This window comes from Artibeus jamaicensis, unplaced genomic scaffold, assembly GCF_021234435.1.
Source record: "Artibeus jamaicensis isolate MK-2021 breed Jamaican fruit bat unplaced genomic scaffold, CSHL_Jam_final contig_490, whole genome shotgun sequence".
Taxonomy (NCBI): Eukaryota; Metazoa; Chordata; class Mammalia; order Chiroptera; family Phyllostomidae; genus Artibeus; species Artibeus jamaicensis.
Genome location: NW_026521861.1, coordinates 13,361,668 through 13,387,938, shown reverse-complemented (window position 1 = coordinate 13,387,938; position 26,271 = coordinate 13,361,668). Strand labels below are relative to the sequence as shown.

General features: G+C 42.4%; 1 protein-coding gene across 1 annotated transcript in view; it reads left to right on the top strand.

Moving 5' to 3' along the window:
* PDZD8 (PDZ domain containing 8) overlaps positions 1–25,450 on the top strand; it is a 60,483-nt gene extending 35,033 nt beyond the window's left edge. Inside the window, exons 4-5 of the mRNA XM_037132836.2 lie at positions 15,490–15,652; positions 19,093–25,450. Of these exons, the coding sequence (XP_036988731.2) occupies positions 15,490–15,652; positions 19,093–21,296 (2,367 nt within the window). The 3' untranslated portion in view covers positions 21,297–25,450. The remainder of the gene's footprint in view (positions 1–15,489; positions 15,653–19,092) is intronic.
* The last annotated feature ends 821 nt before the right edge of the window (positions 25,451–26,271 follow it).

Sequence of the window (26,271 nt, the reverse complement as noted above, 5' to 3'; positions counted from 1 at the left end):
CCTAGAATAAGGACAGATTCCTGGTATGGCCTAGAAAGCCTCCTCTGGCTGAGTCTATTTATTCAGCCCCACCGTCCACCCTCCCATTCAGCTTTAGCTATGCTGGCCATCTTTCACTCCTTCGTACTTGACGTACTCTCCACTACACAGCCTTTGTACATGTGCCTCCTTCCCACAGCCCAGTTCTCCACCTGTGTACCTATACCTACCCCCGTTCTTCAAGTCTCTGCTTGTGCCAGGCCTTAGCTTGCTTGCCCTCAAACATTCCTGGGCCCTTCCTTCCCCTGCACTGCCATGAGAAGGCTTACCTCTACTGACTGTCCAGAGCTTCACTGTCAGCTGACTTGCAGCTGAGTTTGACCATGTGCAGCTCTGGTGGGACGTAGAAGTGGGCTGGAGAGGCCAGGGTACTCTTCTCCTCCTCCGCCTTGGACAGCAAGTCTGGCAGCCTCTCTTTCTCCTCCACGACTCCGTGCTTCTCACAGGACAGGCCCACCCTGCTTCCAGCTTCTGCCTGATGCGCCAGCCCCTGGCTTCACAAATACACGCCCTTCCTCTGTCCTTCCAGCCCAAGGTTCGTGTGAGTCCTGACTCTTGCTGATATTTGAGTTGCCTCATGGTCCCTTGTTTGGTTCTCAGTTCTTCCATCACCGAATAGACATTTCCCTGTTTCAAGTTCCTCTGTTTTCTGTCTCATCAGATCCTGACACAGCAACCAGTCGTTCTTCTGGGAAACTTTCCCTAATGAAAATAAACCTCTTTGGTAATACTTATCACAGCTGAGAATTCACATTTATATTTGTATGAACGTTTGATCAGTGTTGTTTTCACCATTATCTTCCTCTATAGCATATATGATGATTGCTTTGGCTCATAGCACTTGGCATTTAGTGGGTATTTAATAAATGTTTCTGGGAAGTCAGGCTGGCTGCGCGGCCATGAACCTACATTCACCCTCAACCCTTTTTCTTTTACACATTCAGGTTTCAGCGTGACTTCGTCACACTGCTTTCCTTTTCTCCCTTCAAGCTGTCTCTGATGTATGTCTTAACCAAGTAAAAGTGTTTAGGTTGAAGAAGTCCAGAGGATGAGATTTACTGTTGCAACATTCCCATTGTTTAAAAAAGATACTTTAAAACCTTGTTTTTAAAGTAAGGATTTTAGCCCTGGCCGGTGTGGCTAAGTGGATTGAGCGCTGGCCTGCAAACCAAAGGGTCACTGGTTCATTTTCCAGTCAGAGCACATGCCTGGGTTACTGGCCAGTTCCCCAGTAGGGGGCACAAGAGACAACTACACATTTGATGTTTCCCTCTCTTTCTCCCTCCCTTCCCCTCTGTCTAACAGTAAGTAAATAAAATCTTTAAAAAAAAAGAAAGTAAGGGTTTTAGTTTATAGATATGATACATAATTATTATGATAATAATTATTTTAATAATTCTTTTGATGTCAATGATAATGCTATTTATCATTACAGACATCAAAAGAACCTCTAACTCTGTGTGTATGGTTTAAATAAAATGACTGTGTGAGCTACAATTTTACTTACTTCCCTTTTAGTTTTGGAGAGTTTTCAAAGCCTTACTGATCATGTGTTTAGATCTATCTACAAATTGTTGAATGTATATACAAAGAGTCTAAAAAACTCTAAAAGAGCCCCCTAAGGAACTTTGATTTCGAGTAAGAACATCCGAGACACACAAATTTCTAAGTACATTAGGCAAGATGCTTCCAAGTTGGCATTTTGGTGTTTGTTTAAGGCCAGATGCCTTGCAGATAGCATAGTGGTGCTCCTATTTAATCATTTGCCATTTACAGTCTTAATCTTAGCAAAGGAAGAGAAAGATTAAAGCAAATAAAGCTTTTTTGAAAATGTCACTCTTTATGAAAACTCTGGTTTAGTTCAATTTCATAATATTTGTGAATACAGTAGGGACTCAATAAATTTTAACCACAGATACTGTTCTATAATTTGGCTTCTTAAATAAGCTCAATGTTTTTGAGCTTTAGTAAAAAAAAATCCTATGAGGTATTTCCACCCTTAAAGTTTATCTTGGTTAAAAATGAAGAATGAGGTTCTCAGTCTCATATTTTCTAAGTGTATTTATTATGAATTTGAAATTCTGTGTAAAGAGTGGGAACTTTGGTTAAAATGTAGAAATAGCAAGGCTCCAAATTAAACAAGGGTAAGGCGCTGTGTGAGAAAGCAGAAGTGAGTGCAAGGTAAGGCGGTGTGAAAGGGGTCCTTCCTCTGGGCACAGAAGCTGTGAGGAATGAGACTGGCAGCACCGTGAGCCTCAGGGTCACGGTGGGTGTGTGAGTGCTCTGAGGGTCTCAGGACAACGCACTGAGAGGTTCCGGTGGCAGGGATGGTGTTCTTTAGGGAAGATCGGGAAAGAATATATTAAGGAGCCAAGGCTCACCGGGTACCAGGTCTGTCCAGAAGGCATCCAGCCATATGAAAAATAGAGACATATATTGAACAAGATACAAGAAACATTGCACATCGGACAGTGACACCCCAGTCCCCTTGAAGTAGGCACCTGGGGACCTCACACAGTGCTCCCAGTCACCATCATCTGCCCCATCATATTTTCCTGAATCTTGTGGACAATCTGAAATCTCTTCCTTTCAAAGGTGATTTTAGTTGTGGGAAAAGCCAGAAGTTGCAGGGCACCAAATCTGGGCTGTAGAGGGACTGAGTCACCTGGATGATTTGCTCTTTTGCTAAAATACTCTATATGAGACATATGTAAGCGGATGTGTTGTTGTGATGAAGCTGCCAATCACCAGTTGCCCATGGCTGTGGCCTTCTGAATCATCCAAATAGTTTCTGCAGAGGAATATTCAAGCTTAACACAAAATCTGATGCAGATTTGTTATTCAATTCACTCAGTCATTTTTAATGTGACGGCCACACAAGTCCACATGCTCACTCAATGGTGTTTACCAGCCCCACTGACTAGTACAGTGAAGTTGTCATTGCTCACGCATGTACATTACAGTCCACTCTTCTTACATTAGAGGCCAGTTACATTGTGTTGTGCAAACCATTCTCATTATATTAACAACGGTTGGACTTTTTCCAGACAGACCTTGTATGTAGGGTTTCGAGATGGTAGGGAGGACATTTCAAAGTGAAAGACATGGAGTAAACCCAAATAAACAGGGAGAATATTTGAGTAGGTTTAGGATACAGTGTGTTGTCCGAGTTGGCTAAAGAATACTGCAGTATAGGAAGATCATGCAAACAAAAATAAAAGCATTGGACCATATTATAGAAGTACTTTAAGTAGCAGGCTACGAACTTTGGCTCTTACTCCAAGACAGTAGAAATAATGGGGGCTTTTAGAATGAAAGTGATCTCATCATAATCTATCTTTAGACAGACCTGGCTCTGGAGTTTTAGTCTTAGGGCACTTCTTGGCAGTGTGATCTTAGTAAAAGTCCTCAAACCCATCTCATTCATAAGTATAGTCCTTTATTCCTCTTTAAAATGGGACCAGTAATACTTCACATGGGTATATGGGGAACAAGTGAGATTCTGTATATAAAAATATCTAGCACAGTACCTGGCATATGGTAGGTGATAAATAATATGTTTACCAAGTCTGGTAGCAGATGGGTGAATGATGTCAAGACAGATTTGACAAAGGGAAGGCTTGAAATAGTAGAGGTGAGGGGCAGTGAAAGTCTGAACCAGAATGGTGGCAATGGATATGGAAAGTAGAACCGGTGTGGCTTGGACAACTGGAAGTGGAGGGGTTTGGCTGGAAGTGGAGGGGTTTGGGGAGAGTGAGAGAAGAAACCAGGAATACTGGAGCCGTGAGGAGGGAGGAAGAAGCGGAGAACAATCTCATTCTGGACATGCTGGGTTGGAGGTGGGGTGATTGTCAAGGTCAGTTCAGAGATGGACTGTTTTTCTGTGCTGCTTTGATCTAGGTTTTTTCATTTTTGAGATAGAAGAAAAAAACAATAGTTTTATGATGATGTAGTAAGATTCTAAGTATTCTTTTAAAAGAGCTTTTGAGAACAAGGAAATGACATTAATAAAAGTTAAACATTGTTTTGGATTTACTGAGCGCCCTCCCGTATTCTGCAGTCCGAATAAAACTGGTTGACTCAGGCCATTCTCTGTCATGAACTAAAACATCCTATTCAAGGCATAGTAGCACCTTCCCATAGAAACCCACTTAGCCAAAAGCTCATTTTATGAGTCATACACTCAGATACAGGATGCAGAACTAGGAAATAAGCAGTTAGGAAGTGTTAGGTCTTATCAGAGATCCTGCAGTCGTATGCAAATCCCCGCTCAGTGTACTCAGGCCAGCTGAAGTTAGGAGCAATAACAAGATAACAATTTCTCTGTGCCGGGCATGATTGTAAAACTTCCCATGCATTAACCATTTAATCCTCAAAACAACCCCAAGAGAACAGGCACAACAGTCCCCATTATCATCTCCATTTTATATGTGAAAAAAACGAGACACCAAGAGAGTAAGTAACTCACCCAGACCACCCAGCCAGCAGGTGGTAAAGACAGTCTGCAAACCCAGACAGCATGACTACAGAGCGGATGTTCTTAAATTACTAAATCCTCTCCATGAGTGGTAGGTTCTTCCACTCTAGTTCTATGCCTATAAGCAAGTTATTTTATAATCTCTAAGATAAAGATAGTATTAACAGTATAAGGGTTAAATGCCTGTAAAATACTGAGCATAGTATCTGGCATATAGCAACTATCACAGTAACTGTTATCATTGAAAGTGACCTAATTGCCACACTCCTAATGTTTTGTATATTCTATTAATCCCATGCCCCTTTTAAGTTCTTCCTGTAACAAGGTAAGGAGAACAGAGGAATAGCTTTCTCAATCATGAGATGGTGGTGTTTTGTTTGTTTTTAAAGACAGGAGGTTTTAAAGATAGTGACTTCTAAATACATCAGCAAGTTTTATTAAGGGCTTTTATAAGAAGGATGGAGATTAATTAGCTGCTGCTCATCTCAGCTGAGAATAAAGCATGAACAAACATTTAAATTTTAGAAAGGTTTAAATTTCAGAAGGGTTTAAGATAAATTAAGAACTTCTTAGGAATAAAGAGTGTTAATGTAGCATACAAAAAATGTAGATATTTGTAATTAGTACCATAGACCATTTGGGGAGGAGTCGTTCATGGTACTTGGTTGTTGGAGAGCTCTGGCTCTCACCTTTGCACTTTACGGTAAATGCGAAGTAGTTGAAGGCACTTTAAAATGAACAGGCTAAAGTGAAACAAGGTGGAAATCTTTGTTATTATCTTCAAACGGGCAAGTGGAAGGGGCGGCAGCGGCACTTAATTCACAAGACCTATCAAATCAGCCTTTTTCCATAAGGTGTTGAGTATTTCTTTACATAAATATTGAACATGGACAGGGTTTAAAGTGGGTTTGGGGACAGCTGTGTCTCCCATTTCTAAGCATGTTGATTTACATTGATACTGGATTATACCAGACAAGTAGGTGGTTATATTTGAAAGCTGTTTTATATAAACAGTGTGCTGTATACTAGAGGAGATAAGGTTTTATTACTCATTGTAAATAAGACTATCTCTGTAATTCATTATTATTTCTTTAAAGGTCATCAAGTGATTCTCAGTGTGGACAGATGGCTTGTTTTCTAAATAAATGATATGTGAATTTTCTTTCATAAATTGAGCAACACTAAAAATGTTAGAAGTTGAAGTAGGAAACCATTGAGCATAAGGCAGTGGGTATCACAAAGCAGAGTTTTAATTTTTGTGATATTTCATTTGTGAAATTAGAGGAAACTTGCATATTCTAACAAAATCTGCAGTTTCTCTAAGATAAAAATGATAACATGTTTGGAAATTGACATGAGCTATATGTTTTTTACCCAGTTAAGGAAAACATCAGAAAGCTGTGGTGAAAATTGCCAAAGTCAACCATAATCTCACTGCTCAGAGCCCACTGTTAACCTTATAGAACGTTGTAAACACAGGCACATGCACTGTTCACAGGGTGTGTTTATGGTTCGATCTCCATACACGTGCCCTTGTTTTTGTGTCTGCGTGGTGTTCCATTGTGCACCATAACTTCCTTCACCAATTTTTATGTATACAGAAACCCATAATGCCAATGTGTGTGTATTCATGCATTTATTCAGTAAGTCATGGTTTAGCACACTTTTTTTTTTAAGATTTTATTTATTTGTGTTTTAGAGAGAGGGGAAGGGAGGGAGAAAGAGAGAGAAACATTAATGTGTGGTTGCCTCTCACGTTGCCCCCACTGGGGACCTGGCCCGCAACCCAGGCATGTGCCCTGACTGGGAATCAAACCTGTGACCCTTTGGTTCGCAGCCCGCGCTCAATTCACTGCGCTACACCAGCCAGGCTGGCACACTTTTTATGTATATACGTACTTGGTACACTTTTCATACTAAATATTTTAGACTTTGTGGGCCAGACAGCTGCTGTCACAATCACTTGGCTCCGCTGTGTTAGCACCTAAAGCAGCTCGACACAACAGCTAAACAAGTGCGGGTGTTTTCCATAGAACATCTTTAGAAGCACCCCAAGGCTATATATAGTTTGCTGACCTCTGATCTAAGTGATTCCTTGGTCAAAGATTTTGCAAAAACAATTGGTACACATTTTAAAGTTGCATTCCAGCTAGAATAAAGTCTTTAGAGTATAGCTAATAGTACTGTGTCTGTGTGAATTTTCTGACTTTGTGCTGTGGTTATATAAACAAATGTCCTTTTTAGGAAATCACGCTTAAATATTTAGGGGCAAGGTGGCGTCATGTCTGAAACTCACTTTCACATGGTTCGGAGCACAATGCAGAGAGAGAGAGGAAGATAAATGTAGCAAAATGTTAAACAATTGAGAAATCTGGATTCAAGATAAATGGAAATCCTTTGTATTATTTTTTACAACTTTTCTAGGTGTTTGAAATTATTTCAGGATAAAAAGTTATGAAAAAACAAATACACAGCCTGTTCCTAAGGCCCTCACACTTCCTTAGTAGGATGTAAATCACCCTGCAGAAGTACAGTGATACTGTGTGAAGCTGAGGGTGGGCTTGACGATTCAGAATCCGAGACAAAGGAATTTAAAGGGGGGAGCCTTCCACTCTCTTGTTTCCCTAACAACTTCAGATTCTTCATATTTTTCAGAGCTTTTTATTCCACTAGAATGGTTGTATAAAATTTAAAGTAGTTTCAAATCAAAACATTAGAGACTTAAATCAGATTTAAAAAGAGAGGGAGAAGAAGATACCTAAGTGTATTACAAGGTAATCATTTGGATGAGATTACCTCCCTAATAGCCTTTGAACCCAGGCAGAGGATCATTTTATTTTTTAGACCTCTCAGGTCAGCTGTATTTGTCTAATGGACTTTACTGTTTCCACCTATCTCTGTGCCTTTGTCGGCTCTCAGGTGAGGGGACCAGAGGATGCAGTCCCGATTTCCTACCCAGTTGCTCAGAGACCTGGCAGTCGGATGGCCACAGGGGCATTCGGTTTCCAAGACGGAGGGGCCAGAGTTGTGTCTTCACCCCCGGAAGGACTCTCCCTAACCCACCCGAGGAGAGAGAATGGGAGTGCCTGGATTGTGCTAGACGTTCGCGCCCATGGTTGCGTTTAACATGACAGCAGCCCAGCGTGGTAGATAGTAGTATCTCCTTTTCACAGATGAGACTCAGAGGCCCACTCATCTGCCTGGGACTACACAAAACCAGTAAACGTTAGAGCCAGAATTCAAACCCAGCACGCACTGTGTGTAGGTCATCCCGGACACTGCACTTTTCTGCAAAAGAGAATTTCCAACCGGCTGTAATGCTGAGGCGGGGCCGACTTCAGTGTTCTGTTTCGTTCTCTTACAGCTGCTTGTACTTAAAAGTAGGTTAAATTGATACAGAATGACCCGCAGAGACTCAGTTTTTCTTTTTTCATAAGTGTTCAGTTTTCCATTATAGAACTTAGAAATTATTTTATTAACATTTCAGAATTACAATGTTTTGAATTTTTATGACTTTATTTTAGCCAAACTGATGTGCTAGGAAGCAAGATCTTAAATGCTGTCAGAATGATCACTTATTGAAATGTGTTTAATTATCAGAAATTGAGTAATAATAGTACTTACTCTGGTTCTAACTCATTCCCTTCAGAATTGAGCTAAGCATTGCTGCACACTCAAGTGTGTTTGTGTGTAGGGGGGAAAGAGAGGAAGAGAGAGAACAGCAGGGAAGAAAACGAATATGAACGAGTGCACACACTTCCTTGTCACTGTTTAGCGTGGCACTAATGGAGTTAGTAGGATCATCAGTTATGGGTCTGATTTTTTTTTTCTTTCTTTCTTCCTTTTTTTTTCCCTCTTTCTTTTTTTGTTTTTTTTTTTTTTTTCTTAGATAAGTCCCTTTAACATTTCATATAATAAGGGCTTGGTGATGATGAACTCCTTGAATTTGATCTTATCTGAGAAGCACTTTATCTGTCCTTCCATTTTAAATGAAAGTTTTGCTGGATAGAGCAATCTTGGATGTGGGTCTTTAGATTTCATGACTTGGAATACCTCTTTCCAGCCCCTTCTTGCCTGTAAGGTCTCTTTTGAGAAATCTGCTGACAGTCTGATGGGGACTCCTTTATAGGTGATTGTCCCCTTAGCTCTTGCTGCTTCTAGGATTCTCTCCTTCGTTTTAATTTTGGCTAATGTAATGATGATGTGCCTTGGTGTGTTCCTGCTTGGGTCCAACTTCTTTGGTACTCTCTGAGCTTCCTGGATTTCCTGGAAGTCTATTTCCTTTGCCATATTGGGGAAATTCTCCTTTATTATTTGTTCAAATAATTTTTCCACTGGTGGCTGTGCCTTTCCCCCTTCTGGTACCCCTATAATTCGGATGTTGGAGCGTTTAAAGATGTCCTGGAGGTTCCCAAGACTCTCCTCATTTCTTTGAATTCTTGCTTCTTGACTCTTTTCTGTTTGGCCATTATTTGCTTTCTTCTGGTCCACTCCATTGATCTGAGTCCCAGTTTCCTTTTCATTGCTATTGGTGTCCTGTGCAATTCCATTCATTTCAATTAGTTTCGCCTTCATATATTTGTCTAATTTGTCGGTATAATCAACCAGTTCTGTGAGGATCCTGATCACCAATGTTTTAAACTGTGTGTCTGTGAGTTTTGCTATTTCTTCATCGCTTAGATTTATCTCTGGGTCTTTGAGGTCTTCCTGCGACATTTTTGGTCTGTTCTGGCCCTTTAAGTGTGAGAAGCGGCGCCTTGGACTCCCAGGTCGCTGGGTTGTGATGCTGTATGTGGGGGCGTGGTCAGAGCGGGGAAATGGCGGCCCCCTCTGCTGTTTCTCACAGCTGGGTGCGGAGGAGCAGCGCCTTAGGTGGTTCACCTGGGCCGTGTTGGCTGGCCCCCCCCCCTCCTCTCCCAGGCCTTCCCCGCCCCGGCGCCCGCCGGTCGCGGGGGCTTGCCCCTGCTTTTGTGTTTGTTTGTTTTTCCCTCGGCCTCGTTTAAAGGTGATGGATGGTGGCCCTGGCTGGGTAGCTCAGATGGTTAGAGCATTGTCCTGATGCGCCAGGGTTGCAGGTTCAATCCCTGATCAGGGCACATGCAAGAATCAACAAATGGATGCACAAACAAGTGGAACTACAGATTAATGTCTCTTTTTCTTTCAAAAATCAATTAATAAATAAAATTATTCTAAAAAACTAAAGGTGACAGTTGGTAATATGTGAAATCTGGCCCTAGATCTTCAATGACAGCCATGTCACTGCTTCCAACGGAGATGGACAGTGAGCGGTTGGCCCCGAGCCCGGCATTAATTTGTGCCCTGCACCCGGTGTCTGGTGTGCGGTGAGATGGGCAGACGGTTACTCTCTTACCACACCTGTGCCGGGCACGCCGCTCACAGACGTTCCCCTTGCAGCGGCTCCGTGACGTGTTTGATATAAAGGTGCCAGTTTTAGACATCTTGACCTCTCAGTGGTAATTCAGAGTCTGAGGATAAATCTTTAATGCACCAGTCCAGCGATCTGCAACCTTTCTCATCTCATGGCACACATAAACTAATTACTAAAATTCTGTGAGACACCAAAAAAAAAAGGTTATAAAAATAAGTATAACAATAGCCACACTGGAGGGCTCTTGTGTTGGCTGTTTTCCTTTTTCTATTTGACAGTCGTAGGGAGAAGAGGTCAGTGCCCCCGACTGGACAGTCAGGTTTTGCATGTTTTACAAATTCCGCAGCGCACCAGTTGGAAACCACTGCCCTAGTATATTTGCCTGGATCCTTGGTGTTCAGGATTCAATTCCACATCCCAAACCAAGCCAAGTAAAGGTGACTTGTACAACGGCCCATCCAAAACGATGATTTTTAGTCACCTTCTAAAAATCCTTAGCATGTGCAGGTCTGGGCACTTTGACAAAGGAAACTGTATTATGTTTGCGTGAACATTGCAACCAAATTTTGTTAGACACGAGTGGCCTTCTGACAGATATTTGGATGGTGAATTAATAAGTGGGTTTTGAAGACCATTTTGTAAGTTTGAGTAATCCCAGAATATCCGGGGATTTGGTGGGCGTAAACAAATACGGCTACTTTCAGGCATGTATTTTTGAAAACTTCACTTTATGAGCTAATTGTTTTTAGAACCCCTGTACTAGTCACTGTCACTCTGCCCCTGCAGAGGACCTTGACCCAGCCAGAGGGCCCTTCACCACGAATGCCCAGCTTTTCTGGGGTGGTAGGAGTGAGGAAACCAGGACAAACCCTGGGTGCTTGGTGGCAGTTTTCAAAAAGGAGGGGAAAGCAGGCCAGATCTCTGTGACCTGTGAGAGAGTAGGTGAGAACCGCCTGGTCCTGACAGGAGACCTGGAGGAGGAAGAGAGGGGACAGGCGGCGGCAGGAGCGTCCCTGCACAGACTGTGCCCGTATGGGTTCCTTAGCCACTCCACAGAAACCTGTGTCACAGCTGAAAGAGTGCAGGTTTTCAGTGTTTTGAAAACATTGTCCTTGTTGTCTGAGTCTGGGTTATGTGTTCTTTGGCCGGTCCATTTTCCTTCTTTCATCCAGCCCTGCCCCGCCCTTTTTAATAGATTCAGCGCCAGCACTGGAGATTCAGTGCAGTGGTCCCTGAACACTGCGAGTAGGCGATGCCCTGCCAGAAATGGTAATGATGGGGGTTGAACTTCAGGGCTCCCCTCTGCCAAAGTCAGATAGTGTTCGTCCCTTAGCTGTCTCATGTTGCTGTGTTTCTCAAAAAAGAAAGCCCCCATCGGAAGCTCTTCTGTTATTCCAGGCATCACCACGCTGAAGTCATCCAGTCCTGGGCCACCTCCAGAGAGCTGTGTTAGTGCAGTTCCTCTTTGCCCTTTAACCTCGTCATCGTCGTCCTGGGTCCTTTGGGGGCTGGCTCAGGACCCTCACCCATTGCATTGGGAAAGGGAGGAAGGGAACCAGGTGTCAGGCTGCCCGTACAGACAGGGAAGAAGTAGTCCAGGAACTCTCCCCGCTGCGTCCTGGCCCTGCAGCTGGGCAGACAGCCAGGCCGGGCCGGGCCTGCCCAGGATTGTGGAGCCAGGACTTGTGCTGCCCGCGTCAGGTCTGTTTCTGTGCTTCTCGCCATTTCCCCCACGAAGTTTAGGCGTTCAGAAGTGGGGCGCTGTACCTTTTATACCTCCCCAGTCGGGGTCAGTCTGAGCAAATAAATGTATCCATGGGTAATGTCTATTTGCAGACCCCTGGGTTTGCGCCGTACAGACACAGGTTTTAAGCGTAGACTGCTTGGGGTCTGGGAATGTGGAGAACACGGCGTGGCCTGTGAAAGAGTGCCCAGTGGTTCACGGATACACGTGTCTTTATGAAACGTTCTTGTAAGTGCGACGCTGTGTAACAAACTGAAATAATTTGAAACATTTTTAAACATTTTTAGGGGTTTTTTTTTTCAGGGAAGAATTCTTTTTCTACTAATATTCATGAAGTTGTGTTTTTTAAAAGGAGACTTGAATGGATCAATGTAAATTAAATATTATTTGCATTCAAGTTTTCAGTCACATTATAGCATTAATTGACAAATTATACCTATCTCCTTTCCCCACTACTCTACCAAAGTAGTCTTCATGATGTCTTTTTCAGAAACTTACTTATGAAAGAATACTCCTAAGTGTATCTGGTCACAGTAATTTCAGGTCTTTAACTTAGTGATCCTTTTACTCTGGTTGCATTTTTGGTTTTTTGCTCAATGCTATAAGCTTGTGTCAGAGAGAACAGTTTGTAAAAGAGTTACATCGATGTGTTATTAAAATATAACCCTTTTGTCCATTGTATAAAATTATATATATGTTAGGAAGGGATTTAAAAATCAATGTTGTTTTTCCCCCAGGTGAAAATAAGGCATCCCAGCTGGGTCCGAGAAAGGCTAAAAGGAACCTGAGAGTGTGCGCGCTCTCAAAGGCTCTCTTGGTGCTTTTGCTGAATTGCTCTCCACAAGACAGATGCCTACACTAAGCTGGAAGTTCGTAACCTGCCTCTGGCAGTATTGGGGAAGTTAAATGCAGGCTGTTCAAAGTCTTGTGTGTGTTGACTTGTGGCTCAGGCCCTGCAATTGCTATTTAGTTAGTATGTGTCAGAAATTCTTCATGATTGATTACTTCTTGTGTATGTCGTATAAAAAGGTACTAGAAGTAGTATTTCTACTTCAGTTTTGGTGCAGATATTTGATAGGGTTTTTTCTCATTATCTTATTGTTAATTGATTTCTAATTTAATTCCATTCAGAGAACATACGTTGAATTTCAGTCTTTTTAAATGTATTGACCCTTGTTTTGTGACCTAGCACATCCTGGGGAAGTTACCAAGTGCACTTGAGAAGATCGTGTATTCTGCCGTTGTTAGGCATGGTGTTCTGCAGATGGCATTGAAGTTGAGGTTAATAACGTTCAGATAGTGTATGTCTTTGTATCATTTCTAGTTATATTGGCTGCTGGAAAAAATATAGAAACAGGTTACATCTTTAATGGCAGGTTTGGTTAAATTAATAATTGCAAAGTGATGTCCATACAGGAGTACTGGTAATTTGTGGTCACAGGGTTCACTTTACCTATTACCTTTGCTTTTGTATATATTTAAAATTTTCCAGAATAAAATCTTAAAAGCCACAATCTCTTGGGTAATGATTGTTATATTTCAGGAAGTTAATGCCACTTGCTCCACTAGAAATAGAAAAAGTGTTTGAAATTTCTACTAATTTTTACCTCATGACTTAAAAGGTTCTATTTTGGTACATGTTTTATGGTGCATGGTATAGCCAATAGTCTGAAATATCATTTTAAAACACAGGTCCATGTATGTGGGGGAGAATTGTGTAATGCGATATACTTTTTGTGTCTTTTTGTTTTTAAATAGTTTTACTCCAGTGAGAGATGTCATTTTTGTTCCAAAAGTCACAGTATCATTTGGATGGTCTTGTAAACCATATCTTAAATTTTATATTAAAATAACAAAATTTTTGTGACACTCATTTTTAAATGCTTTGTTTTGTCAGATATTTAATTAAATGGCATTTATATATTCTAACAAATAAAAGAGGTAAAATGGTGTCTTAAGTTCTATTCCCTGTATAAGTATGAAATTAAGAGTGTTTACTAATAGTCAGTAGTAAGAATTGGGGAGGAAGGGAAGTAATTTCATATTTTCCATTACTAGTTATTGCTATTGAAAACCTTCTCTCTCTTCCACTTGAAATGTTTACTTCAAGGATCATATGAAACTGGGAAAGCAAAGGGAATCATATGATTGGCAGGCAGAACATCACTGGGAAACTGCATCCCACCACACCCTGTACTAGCCTCAGTTCGAGTCTCAGCCCCACCCCCACCTCGGTTCTGCTTCAAGGACAAAGTAAATCACACACGTTCCAGATCTGAGTGTTAGCTTTTAAAATGTGTATCCGTGCAGTTTAGTTCCGTATCCATTCGCTGCCTGCCATTGGCTCTCTGATACTAGAACAGTTTACATTCTCAGTATTTGCTTTGGTACTTTGTATTAAGAATATATTGATGTTTGCAAATTTGAGAGAATGTTCTTGGTGGCTTTTGTTAACTGGGAACACTTTGAACATTATAAAGCGGCTATTTAGACAGATGTAGAGATTGAAAGACATAATGTTTTTTGGAAGGGTTTTTGGTTTTTAATAAACTTTTAGGTAATCAAAAACTTGTCTGCATTTTCCCGTTTCTTGGGCATAATATGATCAAGGTTTTCCTTAATATAAAAACAAATTTACAAAATCTACTAACATTTACATTAAAGAACAACTTCCAGTGAGGACTTTTTCACCCACCAACATCATTAGCTGGGAGAATTGAATCTCTGGCCTATACACAGGGTTCTTATATCGAAGTAGTATCGACAGTGACGTATTTGGATATTAGCAGGTTATTTGGCACATTTCCTCATGAGGAACATGATGGTTTCTTGAAGAACAGAACTAAGAAACTTAAGCTGACTGATAATACAATTAGACTGACTTGTAATTTAGCTCAGTAAACACAGATTGCATTCTTGCCATCTAGAGGGATGTGGCCCTCTCTCCTTTGATTTGAACGCAGACAGATGGCATGTATTGTTTCTTAAAATCACAGATAATGTGAACCTGGGGTACATACTCCTGATAAATTAGACGGCATTCATTTAGAAAACCCAATTGTCTTTATGAGTTAGAATAGAATATCTCACGAACAAGATGACTCTTAATAAAACATAAATGTAAATGCTTTTCCTTTGCCCCCTCTCCACAAAAAGAATATTTAACAACACACCGTAGGAAATGGAGGTTCCGAAGTGTATCTGACCTTGGCCGGGTAGGTCAGTTGGCTGGAGCGTTGTCCTGCACACCAAGAAGTTTGCAGATTTGACCCCCGGGTGGGGTGCCTGTGGGAGGCGACTCATGGATGTTTCTCTCTCACATCAGTGTTTCTGCCTCTCAAAAAAAAAAATCAATAAACATGTCTTCAGATGAGGATTGAAAAAAATTAGAAGTATATCTAATGACATGAGAGATTTTTCCCATTGTTTCCAAAAAAGCAAGATTCAGGATTACATTCATAATGGGATCTCAATTTTGTGTTAAAATATATACATTAGTACAAAATGTTGACAGAGTAGTTCCAGATAATTAGGAGTAGTTTTCATTTTGCCTTTCTGTATGTTTATTTCCAAATTTTCCACAGTGAGCATGTATACGACACAGAGAAGATAAGGAAGTGATTTTTTTAATGGCTTAGATTTGCAATCAGAGAGTATGTTAATTTATATTCATGGTAAGGATTTCCTTCCTCCTTTGTTTGTTTATAACACTAGTCACCCTGGTACAAAAGTCTGCATCAACTGTGGCGTTCTCAGTGTGTTGATGTTTCCTCACTCCACTGCAGTGGAGTAAAGGAGGAAGACTCATTGAATGTCTTCATTGTTTTCTCTTTATCAAAGGTTGAATTAATTAAGGGGAATTTACAAAGTGTCGGGCTTACACTTCGCCTTGTCCACTCAACCGATGGTTATGCCGGGCACGTCATCATTGAGACTGTGGCCCCGAACTCGCCTGCTGCGCTTGCTGACCTCCAGCGAGGGGACCGACTGATTGCTATTGGAGGTAACCGCGCCGCTGTGCTGTGTGCTGTGTGTTCTCAGGGAATGCGGAGGGCGGTGTGGGGTCCTCCTCTCCGTTCATTTCTGTAAGTCGTGTTACTTCTATAGTGGAAGGAAAGTAGTAACTTTATTATAAATAAAAATGTGAAGGAAACCTTAAAACTTAATTTAAAACACATGTGCCATAGGCGCTTAGGATAGCAAAACCATACAATAAACCTCATCTGTTAGTTGTGAAACATAAACATGGCAATTACTCTTTCTCATCTAAAAACTGCAAATCAGTGTAAAATTTTTTCATATTCACACATACTATTTTGGTTTTACCTACAGGATAAAGTTCGTTTTTTTTCTTATGCACTTTTATGAAGGGTTTTGTTTTGAGTTACACAAGCCGTAAATATCCGTTACCAAAAATTAACCAACCTAAGCAGTATAAATGCATGCAGAGTGGAGCAGTATGTCTGACATTCGTAAAAGATGTTTATTGAAATAAGAGGCAGGTGTGAGATGCATTAGTTTTTATAGCTCTAATTCATTTATATGGGTCAATAATTTTTAAGTATTTAATAATGGGATTGATGACAGTTGAAATAGATTAACAAAATGTTTGTTATATTTGAAATTCAGTAATAGAGTTTATTTTACTATTTCATCTACTTTGCATATATTTGAAATGTTCCAGAAGAAAAAGAATTCCTGTTTGGCCAGCCGGTCCTAGGGGCACAGCAGCCACCTCCAAAGGGCTCCCGATGGCTGGGGAAGCGACGAGATATGGGCAGGTGTTAAATCACAGAGAGTGGGTTTAGACTGAGCGAAGTTTTCGCCTGCTACAGATTGTTAGATGGGCTTATTTTTCATTTACGCACATGTCAAACTACAATTTTGCTGGGACGTACTGTGGTTAAAGGGAAGTAGTAGAAGTTAAGGGTGGATGAATTATGAAGAGTCACATTAGAAAGCTCTGGATTTCAGCATGGTGAGTTTATAGGCTGAAGAGTTTTGAGCGATATGTTGGGTGATTCAGATAGGCAAGGTGTGAGTGAGGGTCACAGTGAAGAGCTGTGATTACTGCAGTTGAAGCCGGTGATCTGGAGGGGCCAGGGAGGAGGTGAAATGGACTGGAACTTTGACACCTGGCGCCTGAGTGGGGCATCAGCTGTGTCCGGGACTTGCAGCAGGTTAACCGAGGGTGCAAGTTGGTCCACATAATCGTGAGGACAGGAGCAGGAGAAGGTCAAAGAGGGTTTTTAACTACACTGAATTTGCAGCGTCAGAGAAACATCCAGGTGGTGACATCCAGAAGGAGTTGGGAATGTAGGAAAGAGGAAAGGAAAACTACTAGGTAGTTGAAACCTCTGAAGTGAATGTGATCCAGGAAGAGAGCAAAAGGCAGAGAAAACTAATGACGGCCTAAACCATGGGAACATCTGCATGCAAAGGGCAGATGTAGGTGGAGAGAAAGTAGAGAAGAGATGCTCTGGACCTAATTAGTACAGTGTCATGAAAATGGTTTTAAAGTAGAAGGAGGAAGGGACTAAAAATATGAGGGTAATGGATGGAGCAAAGTGCTGAAGGAGACAGGGGAGAGTGGGATCCGAAGTACAAGGAAGGGTGATCCCCCTTCTTGGAGGTGGGAAACACTAAATATTATCGGCAGGGAGGAAAGGCGGCTTCTGGTTGATCTTTTCAGTACATTAGGTGATGTCTTCTACAGAATAAAGGAGCAGGGAGGGTGGGCTAGGGACTAGGAGAGGTTTGAGCTGGTGTTTTAGAGATTTCAGCTATTTAGAGACTTATTTAGAGACCAACAAAATGCTAAGGCAGCACTGAACGCCTTGCTGAAGATGGAGAGTGTAACTTGGTGCTGGATCAGGTGGAATCTCAGGAGCAGGAGAGGGAGACCGGGGGGCTAGCGGGCCTGGAGCTCAGAAAGACAGATAGATGTAGAAGAGGAGAGGGCCAGGGCAAAAGAATAGAAAATCTTGATGTGAACATCACTGAAATCTTGAGACTAAGGTCAGAGAGAAAGCAAGTGATATCAGGAGAACCAGATGGACCATGAAAGCAAAGGAGGAATGATGAAATCTGGAAATGACCTCAGAGCAGACTCAGTTCACAGAGTGGATTGTCCGAGGTGGAGAATAGGAGACTGCGGCCAGAGACTAATTTCCAAGTGGAAGAGCTTTGCTGTGGGCAGGTGCCAAGTGATGGCCAGGTCTGCAGCACGGTCTCCCCGGGGCAGCCAAAGTAAGAGAGGAGATAGGCTGAGGAGCTCTAAAGTCAAGCTGTTAGATGGGGCTGATGTTGCTTTGATTTATTTAGGATGACCCTAAGACCTTTGGGGAGCAAAGGCCCGTCACGCCTTTCTCTGATGTCCTACAGAAAGTGACAGCTTGGGTCAGTACTATTTCTGGGAGCGCAGCGACGGAATGGGAAGCAGACGGAGTCTGTAGAGGATGCTCACCTGGAGGATCTCTAGAGAGTGCATGGGAAGCTGCGGGCTTTGATCGCCTGGGGGAAGGAAGAATGTTGCTAGGAGATAAAGGTGGAAGGGAGAGTTTTCAGTGTACATCTTTGAGCCTTTTGAATTTTGACCTGTGTAATGTAGCACCTGTTAGAAAATAATAAAAGGAAAACTTAAGATAGATATTATCAATATACATGCAGATAGTAACCAACTTGTTTAACTTTAAAGCAACTTATGCCTTCCTTATTCTTTCTGGTTCTCAAAAGGATTAGTTAATGAGTAAGGCTAATAAAAGGAATCTATAAAAGAGTACATTATGTATAAGATAGTATTTTGCTAAGTTTATTTTAAGCTCTTAATTTGAACCAATTGCTTGTAGTACTTGGGCTAAATTGGGATTTCCTGCAGTAGAATCAATTTCCCATCATTCAAAGTCTGGTTTAACCATTAGTATTCCTTTTTTACCTAATTTTTAAACATGTATTGATTTTAGAGGGGGAGACAGACACCAATTTGTTCTACTTTATATATGCATTCTTTGGTTGAGTCTTGTATGTGCCCTAACTAGGGATTGAACCCACAGCCTTGGTGCATTGGGACACTGCTCTAACCAACTGAGCTACCCAGGCAGGGCCATTAATAAAATCCTCTCATAAGGTCTCACTCAGCTCACTTAAACTGCTGTACAGTGTCAAACCAAGGAAGGAATGGGAAGCAGTTAGGAGTTACCAGCTTGGCACCTGTCTAAGGATTTTCGCGTCATCCTTTGGTTTCAAAGGGTAAACATTTCTAGGACATCAGCATGTGCAGGGTTTGAGATCAGGACACAGGCGCATCCAAAAGCTAATCATGTATTTTGGAGGTTTACATATTACTTTTTCATTAGTTAAATAATCATGAGTTAATGGCAATTAATTTAGCAATTTAGGTCATTCTTATCGCAGTGACTTATGTTTTCCCTTTTAAACTCTTAGGTGTGAAAATCACATCTACACTGCAAGTGTTGAAGCTTATCAAGCAGGCCGGTGACCGGGTGCTGGTGTATTACGAGAGGCCCGTTGGCCAGAGTAACCAAGGCGCGGTCCTGCAAGATAACTTTGGGCAGTTGGAAGAGAACTTTCTGTCAAGCTCGTGCCAACCAAATTACGAAGAAGACGCAACTGGGCTGGCAGTGGAGACTGAGAACAGAGATCTGGACTCAGAATTCGAAGACTTGGCAAGTGATGTCAGAGCTCAAGCTGAGTTCAAAGAAGAGGCACAGTCGGCAAGTCACAGTCCCAAACGTACCCCATCGTCACTTTCGGTTAGACCCCTTGGGACAGTGTCGCCAGTTTTAAACCGCAAATTAGTTGTAGGGACTCACCCACCACCACCAAAACTCCCATCCAAAGAAGGAAACAGACCCTCAGCCCTAAAGCCCCCTGAGACCACAGACCCAGCACAAGTGTCAAAACCCACCCAGGGGTCCACTTTCAAACCACCTGTGCCGCCGCGCCCGCAGGTGAGAGTCCCTCTGCCTTCCGCCGACGCCCCCGGTCAGGCGGAGCCTGATGTCCCTGTGGAAAAGCCAGAGAAGGCGCTGCCTCCTCCGCCTGCAGAAAAACCCGTGGAGAAGCAAGCGAGGATGCTGGACCATCCAGAGGACGCAGCTGCGTCCAAGCAGTTTCTGACGAAGCAAGAGGTAGCGAAAGACTTGACTTCAGAAGGCCCCTGCCCCCCTAAGGACGGTTCGGATGACCCTCAAATGTGGGAATCTTCAGAGATTCCCTATCGTAATAAGCTAGGAAAATGGACAAGAACCAGAGCCACCTGTGTCTTCGACATAGAGGCCTCCCACAGGTACTTAAACATTGCGCTGTGGTGCAGGGACCCTTTCAAGGTGGGGGGGCTCATCTGTTTGGGGCATGTGAGCCTGAGACTTGAAGAGCTGGCTCTCGGGTGCCTGGCAACGTCCAACATGGAGCACCTGTCAAAGTTCCGACTGGAAGCCCCGTCCCCTAAGGCTGCGGTCACAAGAACCGCACTGCGCAATCTGAGTATGCAGAAGGGCTTCAATGACAAATTTTGCTTTGGTGACATTACTGTTCACTTCAAGTATCTGAAAGAAGGAGAACCGGACCACCATATAGTTACAAACTTGGAGAAAGAGAAAGAATTTCATTTGGTCGAGGAGGTCTCTGCCTTCCCGAAAGAGGAGCATTTTGCTGGACAGATGGGTTTAACAGAAAATAAACATAGCTTTCAGGACACTCAGTTCCAGAACCCAACCTGGTGTGATTACTGCAAGAAGAAAGTGTGGACTAAAGCTGCTTCCCAGTGTTTGTTCTGTGCCTATGTTTGCCATAAAAAATGCCAGGAAAAGTGTCTGACCGAGACTCCCCTGTGCGGAGCTGCCGATAGGCGGCTAGACCGCACCCTGAAAAACCTCAGGCTGGAAGGACAAGAAACCCTCCCGGGCCTGCCCGTTCGTGCTGACGGCGACGCCGGCAAGTCCGCCAACAAAACGACGGGCTTGACCAGGCACATCATCAACACGAGCTCCCGTTTGTTGAATCTGCGTCAGGTGTCCAAATCCCGCCTTTCTGAACCAGGAGCCGATCTCGTAGAACCCTCACCCAAACACACCCCCAACACGTCGGACAACGAGGGCAGCGACACGGAGGCGTGTGGCCCAAACAGTCCCTCCAAACGAGTCAGCGGCTCGGGGATAAAGCTCGTGAGAAAGGAGGGCGGTCTGGACGACAGCGTCTTCATCGCAGTGAAAGAGATTGGCCGTGACCTGTACAGGGGCCTGCCTACAGAGGAGAGGATCCAGAAACTGGAGTTCATGCTGGATAAACTGCAGAATGAGATCGATCAGGAGTTGGAGCATAATAATTCCCTCAGTAGAGAAGAGAGAGAGGCAACCGATCCAAGGAAAAAATCGCTGCTCTCCGCCGCTTTGACCAAGTCAGGGGAAAGGCTGCAAGCTCTGACGCTGCTCATGATCCACTACCGCGCGGGCATTGAGGATATGGAGTCTCTGGAGAGCCTGTCCTTAGACCAGCCCTCCAAAAAACTAAGCAAGTACGCAGACGATACAGAAGAAGATCTGGATAATGAAATAACCCAGCTGATAGACTCTCAGCCGTTCAGCAGCATATCAGACGACTTATTTGGCCCATCGGAGTCTGTGTGACATCTGTTTTAAACTTCCACGTGATTGGGGGAAGTTGCGCTTAAAGTACCACGGATATAACCGCGCTGAAACCTTCTTCTAATGCGCTTTGGTCTGCTTCTCCACAGTTACTTGCTTGTGTTAAGAACCAGAATGAAAAGGTTGTTTTCCAGCAAAAACATGACCAGCTCACTGAACTGGTTATTTCAGATTGCATTTACAGCTATGCTTTTTGGGTTTATACTTGGAATTTATTTTTACTAATTTATTTTTAACTTTTTCTAATTATGAGATCATGTAAGCTGACCTTTCACATTGGTGTATGTGATGTCTCATCCTGCTGTTTTCCTTCCTCTTAGTCTTTGAATCAGTGTTAAATAGGACACTGTCCGGCTTCGTATAACGTCTGTGTTTGCATCACAGTGGTAACGGATCGCTGTGCGCCCGAACTGACAGCAGCAGTCACGGAGGCAACAGGTTCTGAATCTTACTTTGTGTTAGGAAGTTTGACATTTCTACTTGCTTGAGATTTTTATTATTTTGGGTGCGGGGGGTGCTTTTTGTCTTGTTTTTGCCAAATGTAACATGAAAGCAGATACTATGGCTTTAGTCAGTTATACTGATTTAGTAAAAAATTTTTTACATATATTGCTTGCTTTATATGCCTCTGTGAAATTTTTTCTAAACCTTTTTTTCTAAAGGTTTTGTGCAGTTGAAGTTTAGTGAGGGTATAGTGATTAATTTGAAGAGCTTATTACACTGAAAACCAAAATGTAATAAGGAGTAAATACAGAATAGAGTTGGTAAAGGATTTCGTAGCCAGATGACAAGGTTACTGAAACATTTTAGCAACCAGTGGGATTTTGAAACACAGTCTTTCAAATGTTGCTTTGCCTTTATATGGAAGTTCTAAACATTTGATTATTTTTCATCTTCAGTTCTCCCATAGGAAATCAAACAGGTGTGAGGGTATCGAAAGTTTCGGAGGACTGTTCTCAAAACGACCACATTGATACTGGTTTGAGCTGTTTTATTCTAGAAACGTTTTCATGTAGGAAAATGTGAAGGAGAAGAATCACGCCCAGTGGACTTACTGCTCTCACATCCTACAGTCTGCAAGGAACGGTGGTCATTCCGAACGCTTCTGTAGTTCAGACTGTCTTCGTACGTGAGGGAAGAAAAGAAAATTAAGTAAAATAGGAAAGAAAAATAGACAGTCTGGATAACATAGGAACTGGGGCCAGTTCCCTGAAAATGAAGATCTGCTATGATACCTGGGCCATCACGTGGGTACCAGTGACACGCGATTGAGGGTGACGTGAGCATGGCCTCGGTTGGTGCGCCATTGCAGCTGTGGCCTTTCATGTGCCTCTACAAAGACCCCTGTGTTTTTCCATTTTGTTGGTAACTACTATGATCATATATATGTAAAATATATAGGTACAAGCTGTCCCATCTAGTTTTATATATATAAAGCTTGTATGACTGGCAGAAAAGGGCATGGTATAATAGTATGGATTCTGGCCCAAATCTGTAGCCCAGGACACCACACTAGAGTTCTAAGTTCACGCTCTTCCACTGGCTGTAAATGAACTGTATAACCATACGCCACACAAGGGCTTCGTGCTCCAGCTCCAAGTAGGAATAAACAAGATTTCCTCTACCTCACGAGATTGTTGTGAGGGAAGCAATAGCATAACTAAGTGCTCTGAATAGTCAAGTTATTCCAATAAAGGCATGATTTACATGGGCGATAAAAACATTTTTGAGGGTTGAAAAGTTATTCCACTTTCAAAATCAATAGCCAATTCTCATTTCCACTATTAAGTGAAATATTAGGAAACTACTTTCTTGGCCAAGTTAATAACAAAAATATAGCTGTGTATACCCCCCTTTGTTTATTTAAGCATGCTCGCGTTTTCAAAGAACACTGCTTAGGAGTTCTTTATACACAAAATTCTCCGAACGCTCAATGTTCTGTGACATGTGCTTGAAACAATCTGCCCAATGTGATAACCAATGTTTATCTTATAAAAATAACTTACCGTCGATAACCTGGAAGGTGGAGTGTCTGTAAGTGGCTGGTGTTTGTGGTTCATACTGTGGAAGCTGTAGTGACCGACACCCAAGCTGCTGCTGCAGCGCATGCTGTTTGTAAAAGAGCCTTTCGCAGAGTGCGGTGCTCGGTACGTGGGCCCGGAGAAGCAGGAGAGGCGTCGTGGTTGTGCTTTAGTGCAGGGGCAGCGCTCCAAGTAGCGTAGCGGGTAGTAAGGGTTGAGGCTTCGATGAAAACAGTTGTATTGTATTACATTCCTGATGTAATCTTGCTGCCATGCTATGTTATCAATAGCTTACAAACAATAAAGAGAAACTAACAGAAAACAAGAATATCTTCCTTTGATGGCATCTGGGCAAGGCGGTCACTGCATCTCTGCAATGAGAGCCTGGGGCAACCGGCCACGCAGACACGCTCGGCCGCCCGTTGCCGCCCAGCAGAAGTGCTATTCTGAAAACTGCCTAAAAGCATTCAGTTTTGGTTTTACTCATTTCTTCATGCTTTAAAATGCCAGATTTATGGACTTGCCTCTGCTACCTATTTATTAGCAGTTAGACTATTTAGAGTGTATTTTCTACATTGGTATTTCATGATTGGGTTAGATAACCAAGCTGAGCAACACTTCAGCACTGTTTTAGAATCAGAATTAATACGCTACATTTCTTGATGTCCAGCCTTAAATATAAGCCTTTAATGTCAGAACTAGTTGACTACTATGTGACCATGTTTGATTTGGAGAAAACAGGTAAAAATTTGAGGGTATTGTCAATTTCTGAAAGTGTATCTGAATTTTTTGAAAGGCAACTTGAAGATATTTGGCTCGTACAAATAGTAAGATAATAAAAGATCATAAAATTTTAAGTCCACTAAAAGTGAATAAATCTAAAATCCCTTTAATTTAAAAATGTATGGTGTTTTTCTAAATGGAGATAAGTTTTTTTTTTATGGGGGGAGGGTCCCCTCTGAAGATCTGATTAAAACTAGACTCTCACCCCTGCAAGGCACACACATGCGCACTGTAAGTTTTACAGAACCTTGGGGGCCCACTCACATGGCCGCATAGTTTGGTTTTATCAGATATGTTTGTTTACGGCAATCAGGAAGATACGGTTTTTAGAGATACAAGGATAACTTAGTTTTTCCACACTGACGACAGGTGACTAGTTACCTATTTCATTTTAAGACATTTTTCAGGCTAACGTGGAGTGGATTTTACCTGATACCTGCAAGCAGAGAAGGACAGTTTTTAATTAAATGTCAACAGTCCATTATACTCTTATGTATTTGGTTCCAATGATAATGTCTGATGTGTAAAGGAATTCAAATAGGCACAGTGTTGTTCAGGAGATTTATTAAGTGAACAGCTAAAACATGACTAGGTACACTCAGCAATCAAAAGAAAGAACTGAATGGTCATTGCTATCTCATTAAGGCTTTTCTACCTGTCTGCCAGGCGCAAACAAAAACCACCTCTGCTCAAAAAGTTATACTCGGAAAGCTGTACGTTCTTTGGACATTTTTTCCCCCTAAAGTCTTCGCTAATCCCGGAAGATTAGCCACCTAAAAGACCCTACAATTCCTTTTTCCCTCTCAGATAGTTGATAACTTTTGCTCCTAAAACAGTCCTGAAAAACGCCATCGATCTTTCATGGTATCTCTAGAATCAATAGCAGGCAGAAGAGACTGAAGCCTTAAAGGCCAGACTAAAGCAGGAATAAATGATACAGTATTGGGAACCGTAAACCCTCCAGGAGAGCTGACTTGTCGCACACCCGTTTTGGAGGCTCTCCCCGAGTGCCTGCAGACCGAGTCCCAGAGCATTGGGCCGTCGTCAGCTCATTGGCTCCCACCACCTTGCACCTGACAGCAGGCTTCACGTCATTCAGAGCCCCACAGAAGAGCTTCCTAAAGCAAATGGGAAGTATTAGCTCATGTCTCTAGAGAATTAAAGGGCCAGAGGGTCCTTGTGCTAAAAAGTCCTTCGCTTCTCATCCAAGTTAACACAGTTTTAGCTTAACGTCAAAGAGGCACCGCTGGGTGATTTTTGTTTGCACCGACGACTACAGAAGCGACAAGTAGTACAGGAGACATTCCACACTAGGGTCACACAGCAGTCATCTCATAAAACCTGACGTAAACTCGAGGATGTTCACTAACACGGTATTTGCTGTCACACTTAGAAAAACCACGCTACACAGCAGTAGAGGACAAGGTGATACACAGACGTTTCTAGATGTTGGGGGTTTTTTTCCTGCCTGCAAAAGGGGGTGTGTCCTGACCAGCCTATTATGCTGACCTGTTTTCCTAACATGATTCAAGGCATAATTTTTCATCCCTTCATCTTGAAACGTTTTTCACATCAATGTGAACAACTTGCTGAGTCTAGAAAAGAGTCGTTTCAGACAACTCAAAATGAATAGATGACTAGAAGACACTTGGATGTCCCCCACACAGGTCCGAGACTGCACAGTCTGACTTGTTTTCATGGCATGGCAGCTGTTCCCCCGTATTGTAAACAACTGTGACAGTATGAGGTACGTCTACCCCGTTTTCCTTCATCCAGAGAGATAATCAAGTATATATCTTAAAGGGAAAGGTTCTAGTTGCTCAAAACTGTTAATTTGGGTGCTTTTCTCTGCTTTCAGAACAGTCACTGTTCCTTCCCCTCACTGAGTTTAATGTTTGCTTCCAACCACATGACACGTAAACATAAATTACAACCAGCTGTTCAGTTTCCTGGTAGACGATTACAGGGAGATGACCAGTGCCAGCTAAGATTTATGCATAAGCCCATTTATGCATTATCCTCTGTACTTGAGAGAACTAACCTCTAACTTCCAGGAGTATACTGATAACAATTTCAAGTTGAATAACTCCACTCTCTGTCACTACAAAACCACGTGCTGTCTCACTTGATTCTGTTGTGCAGACTTCCTCCTA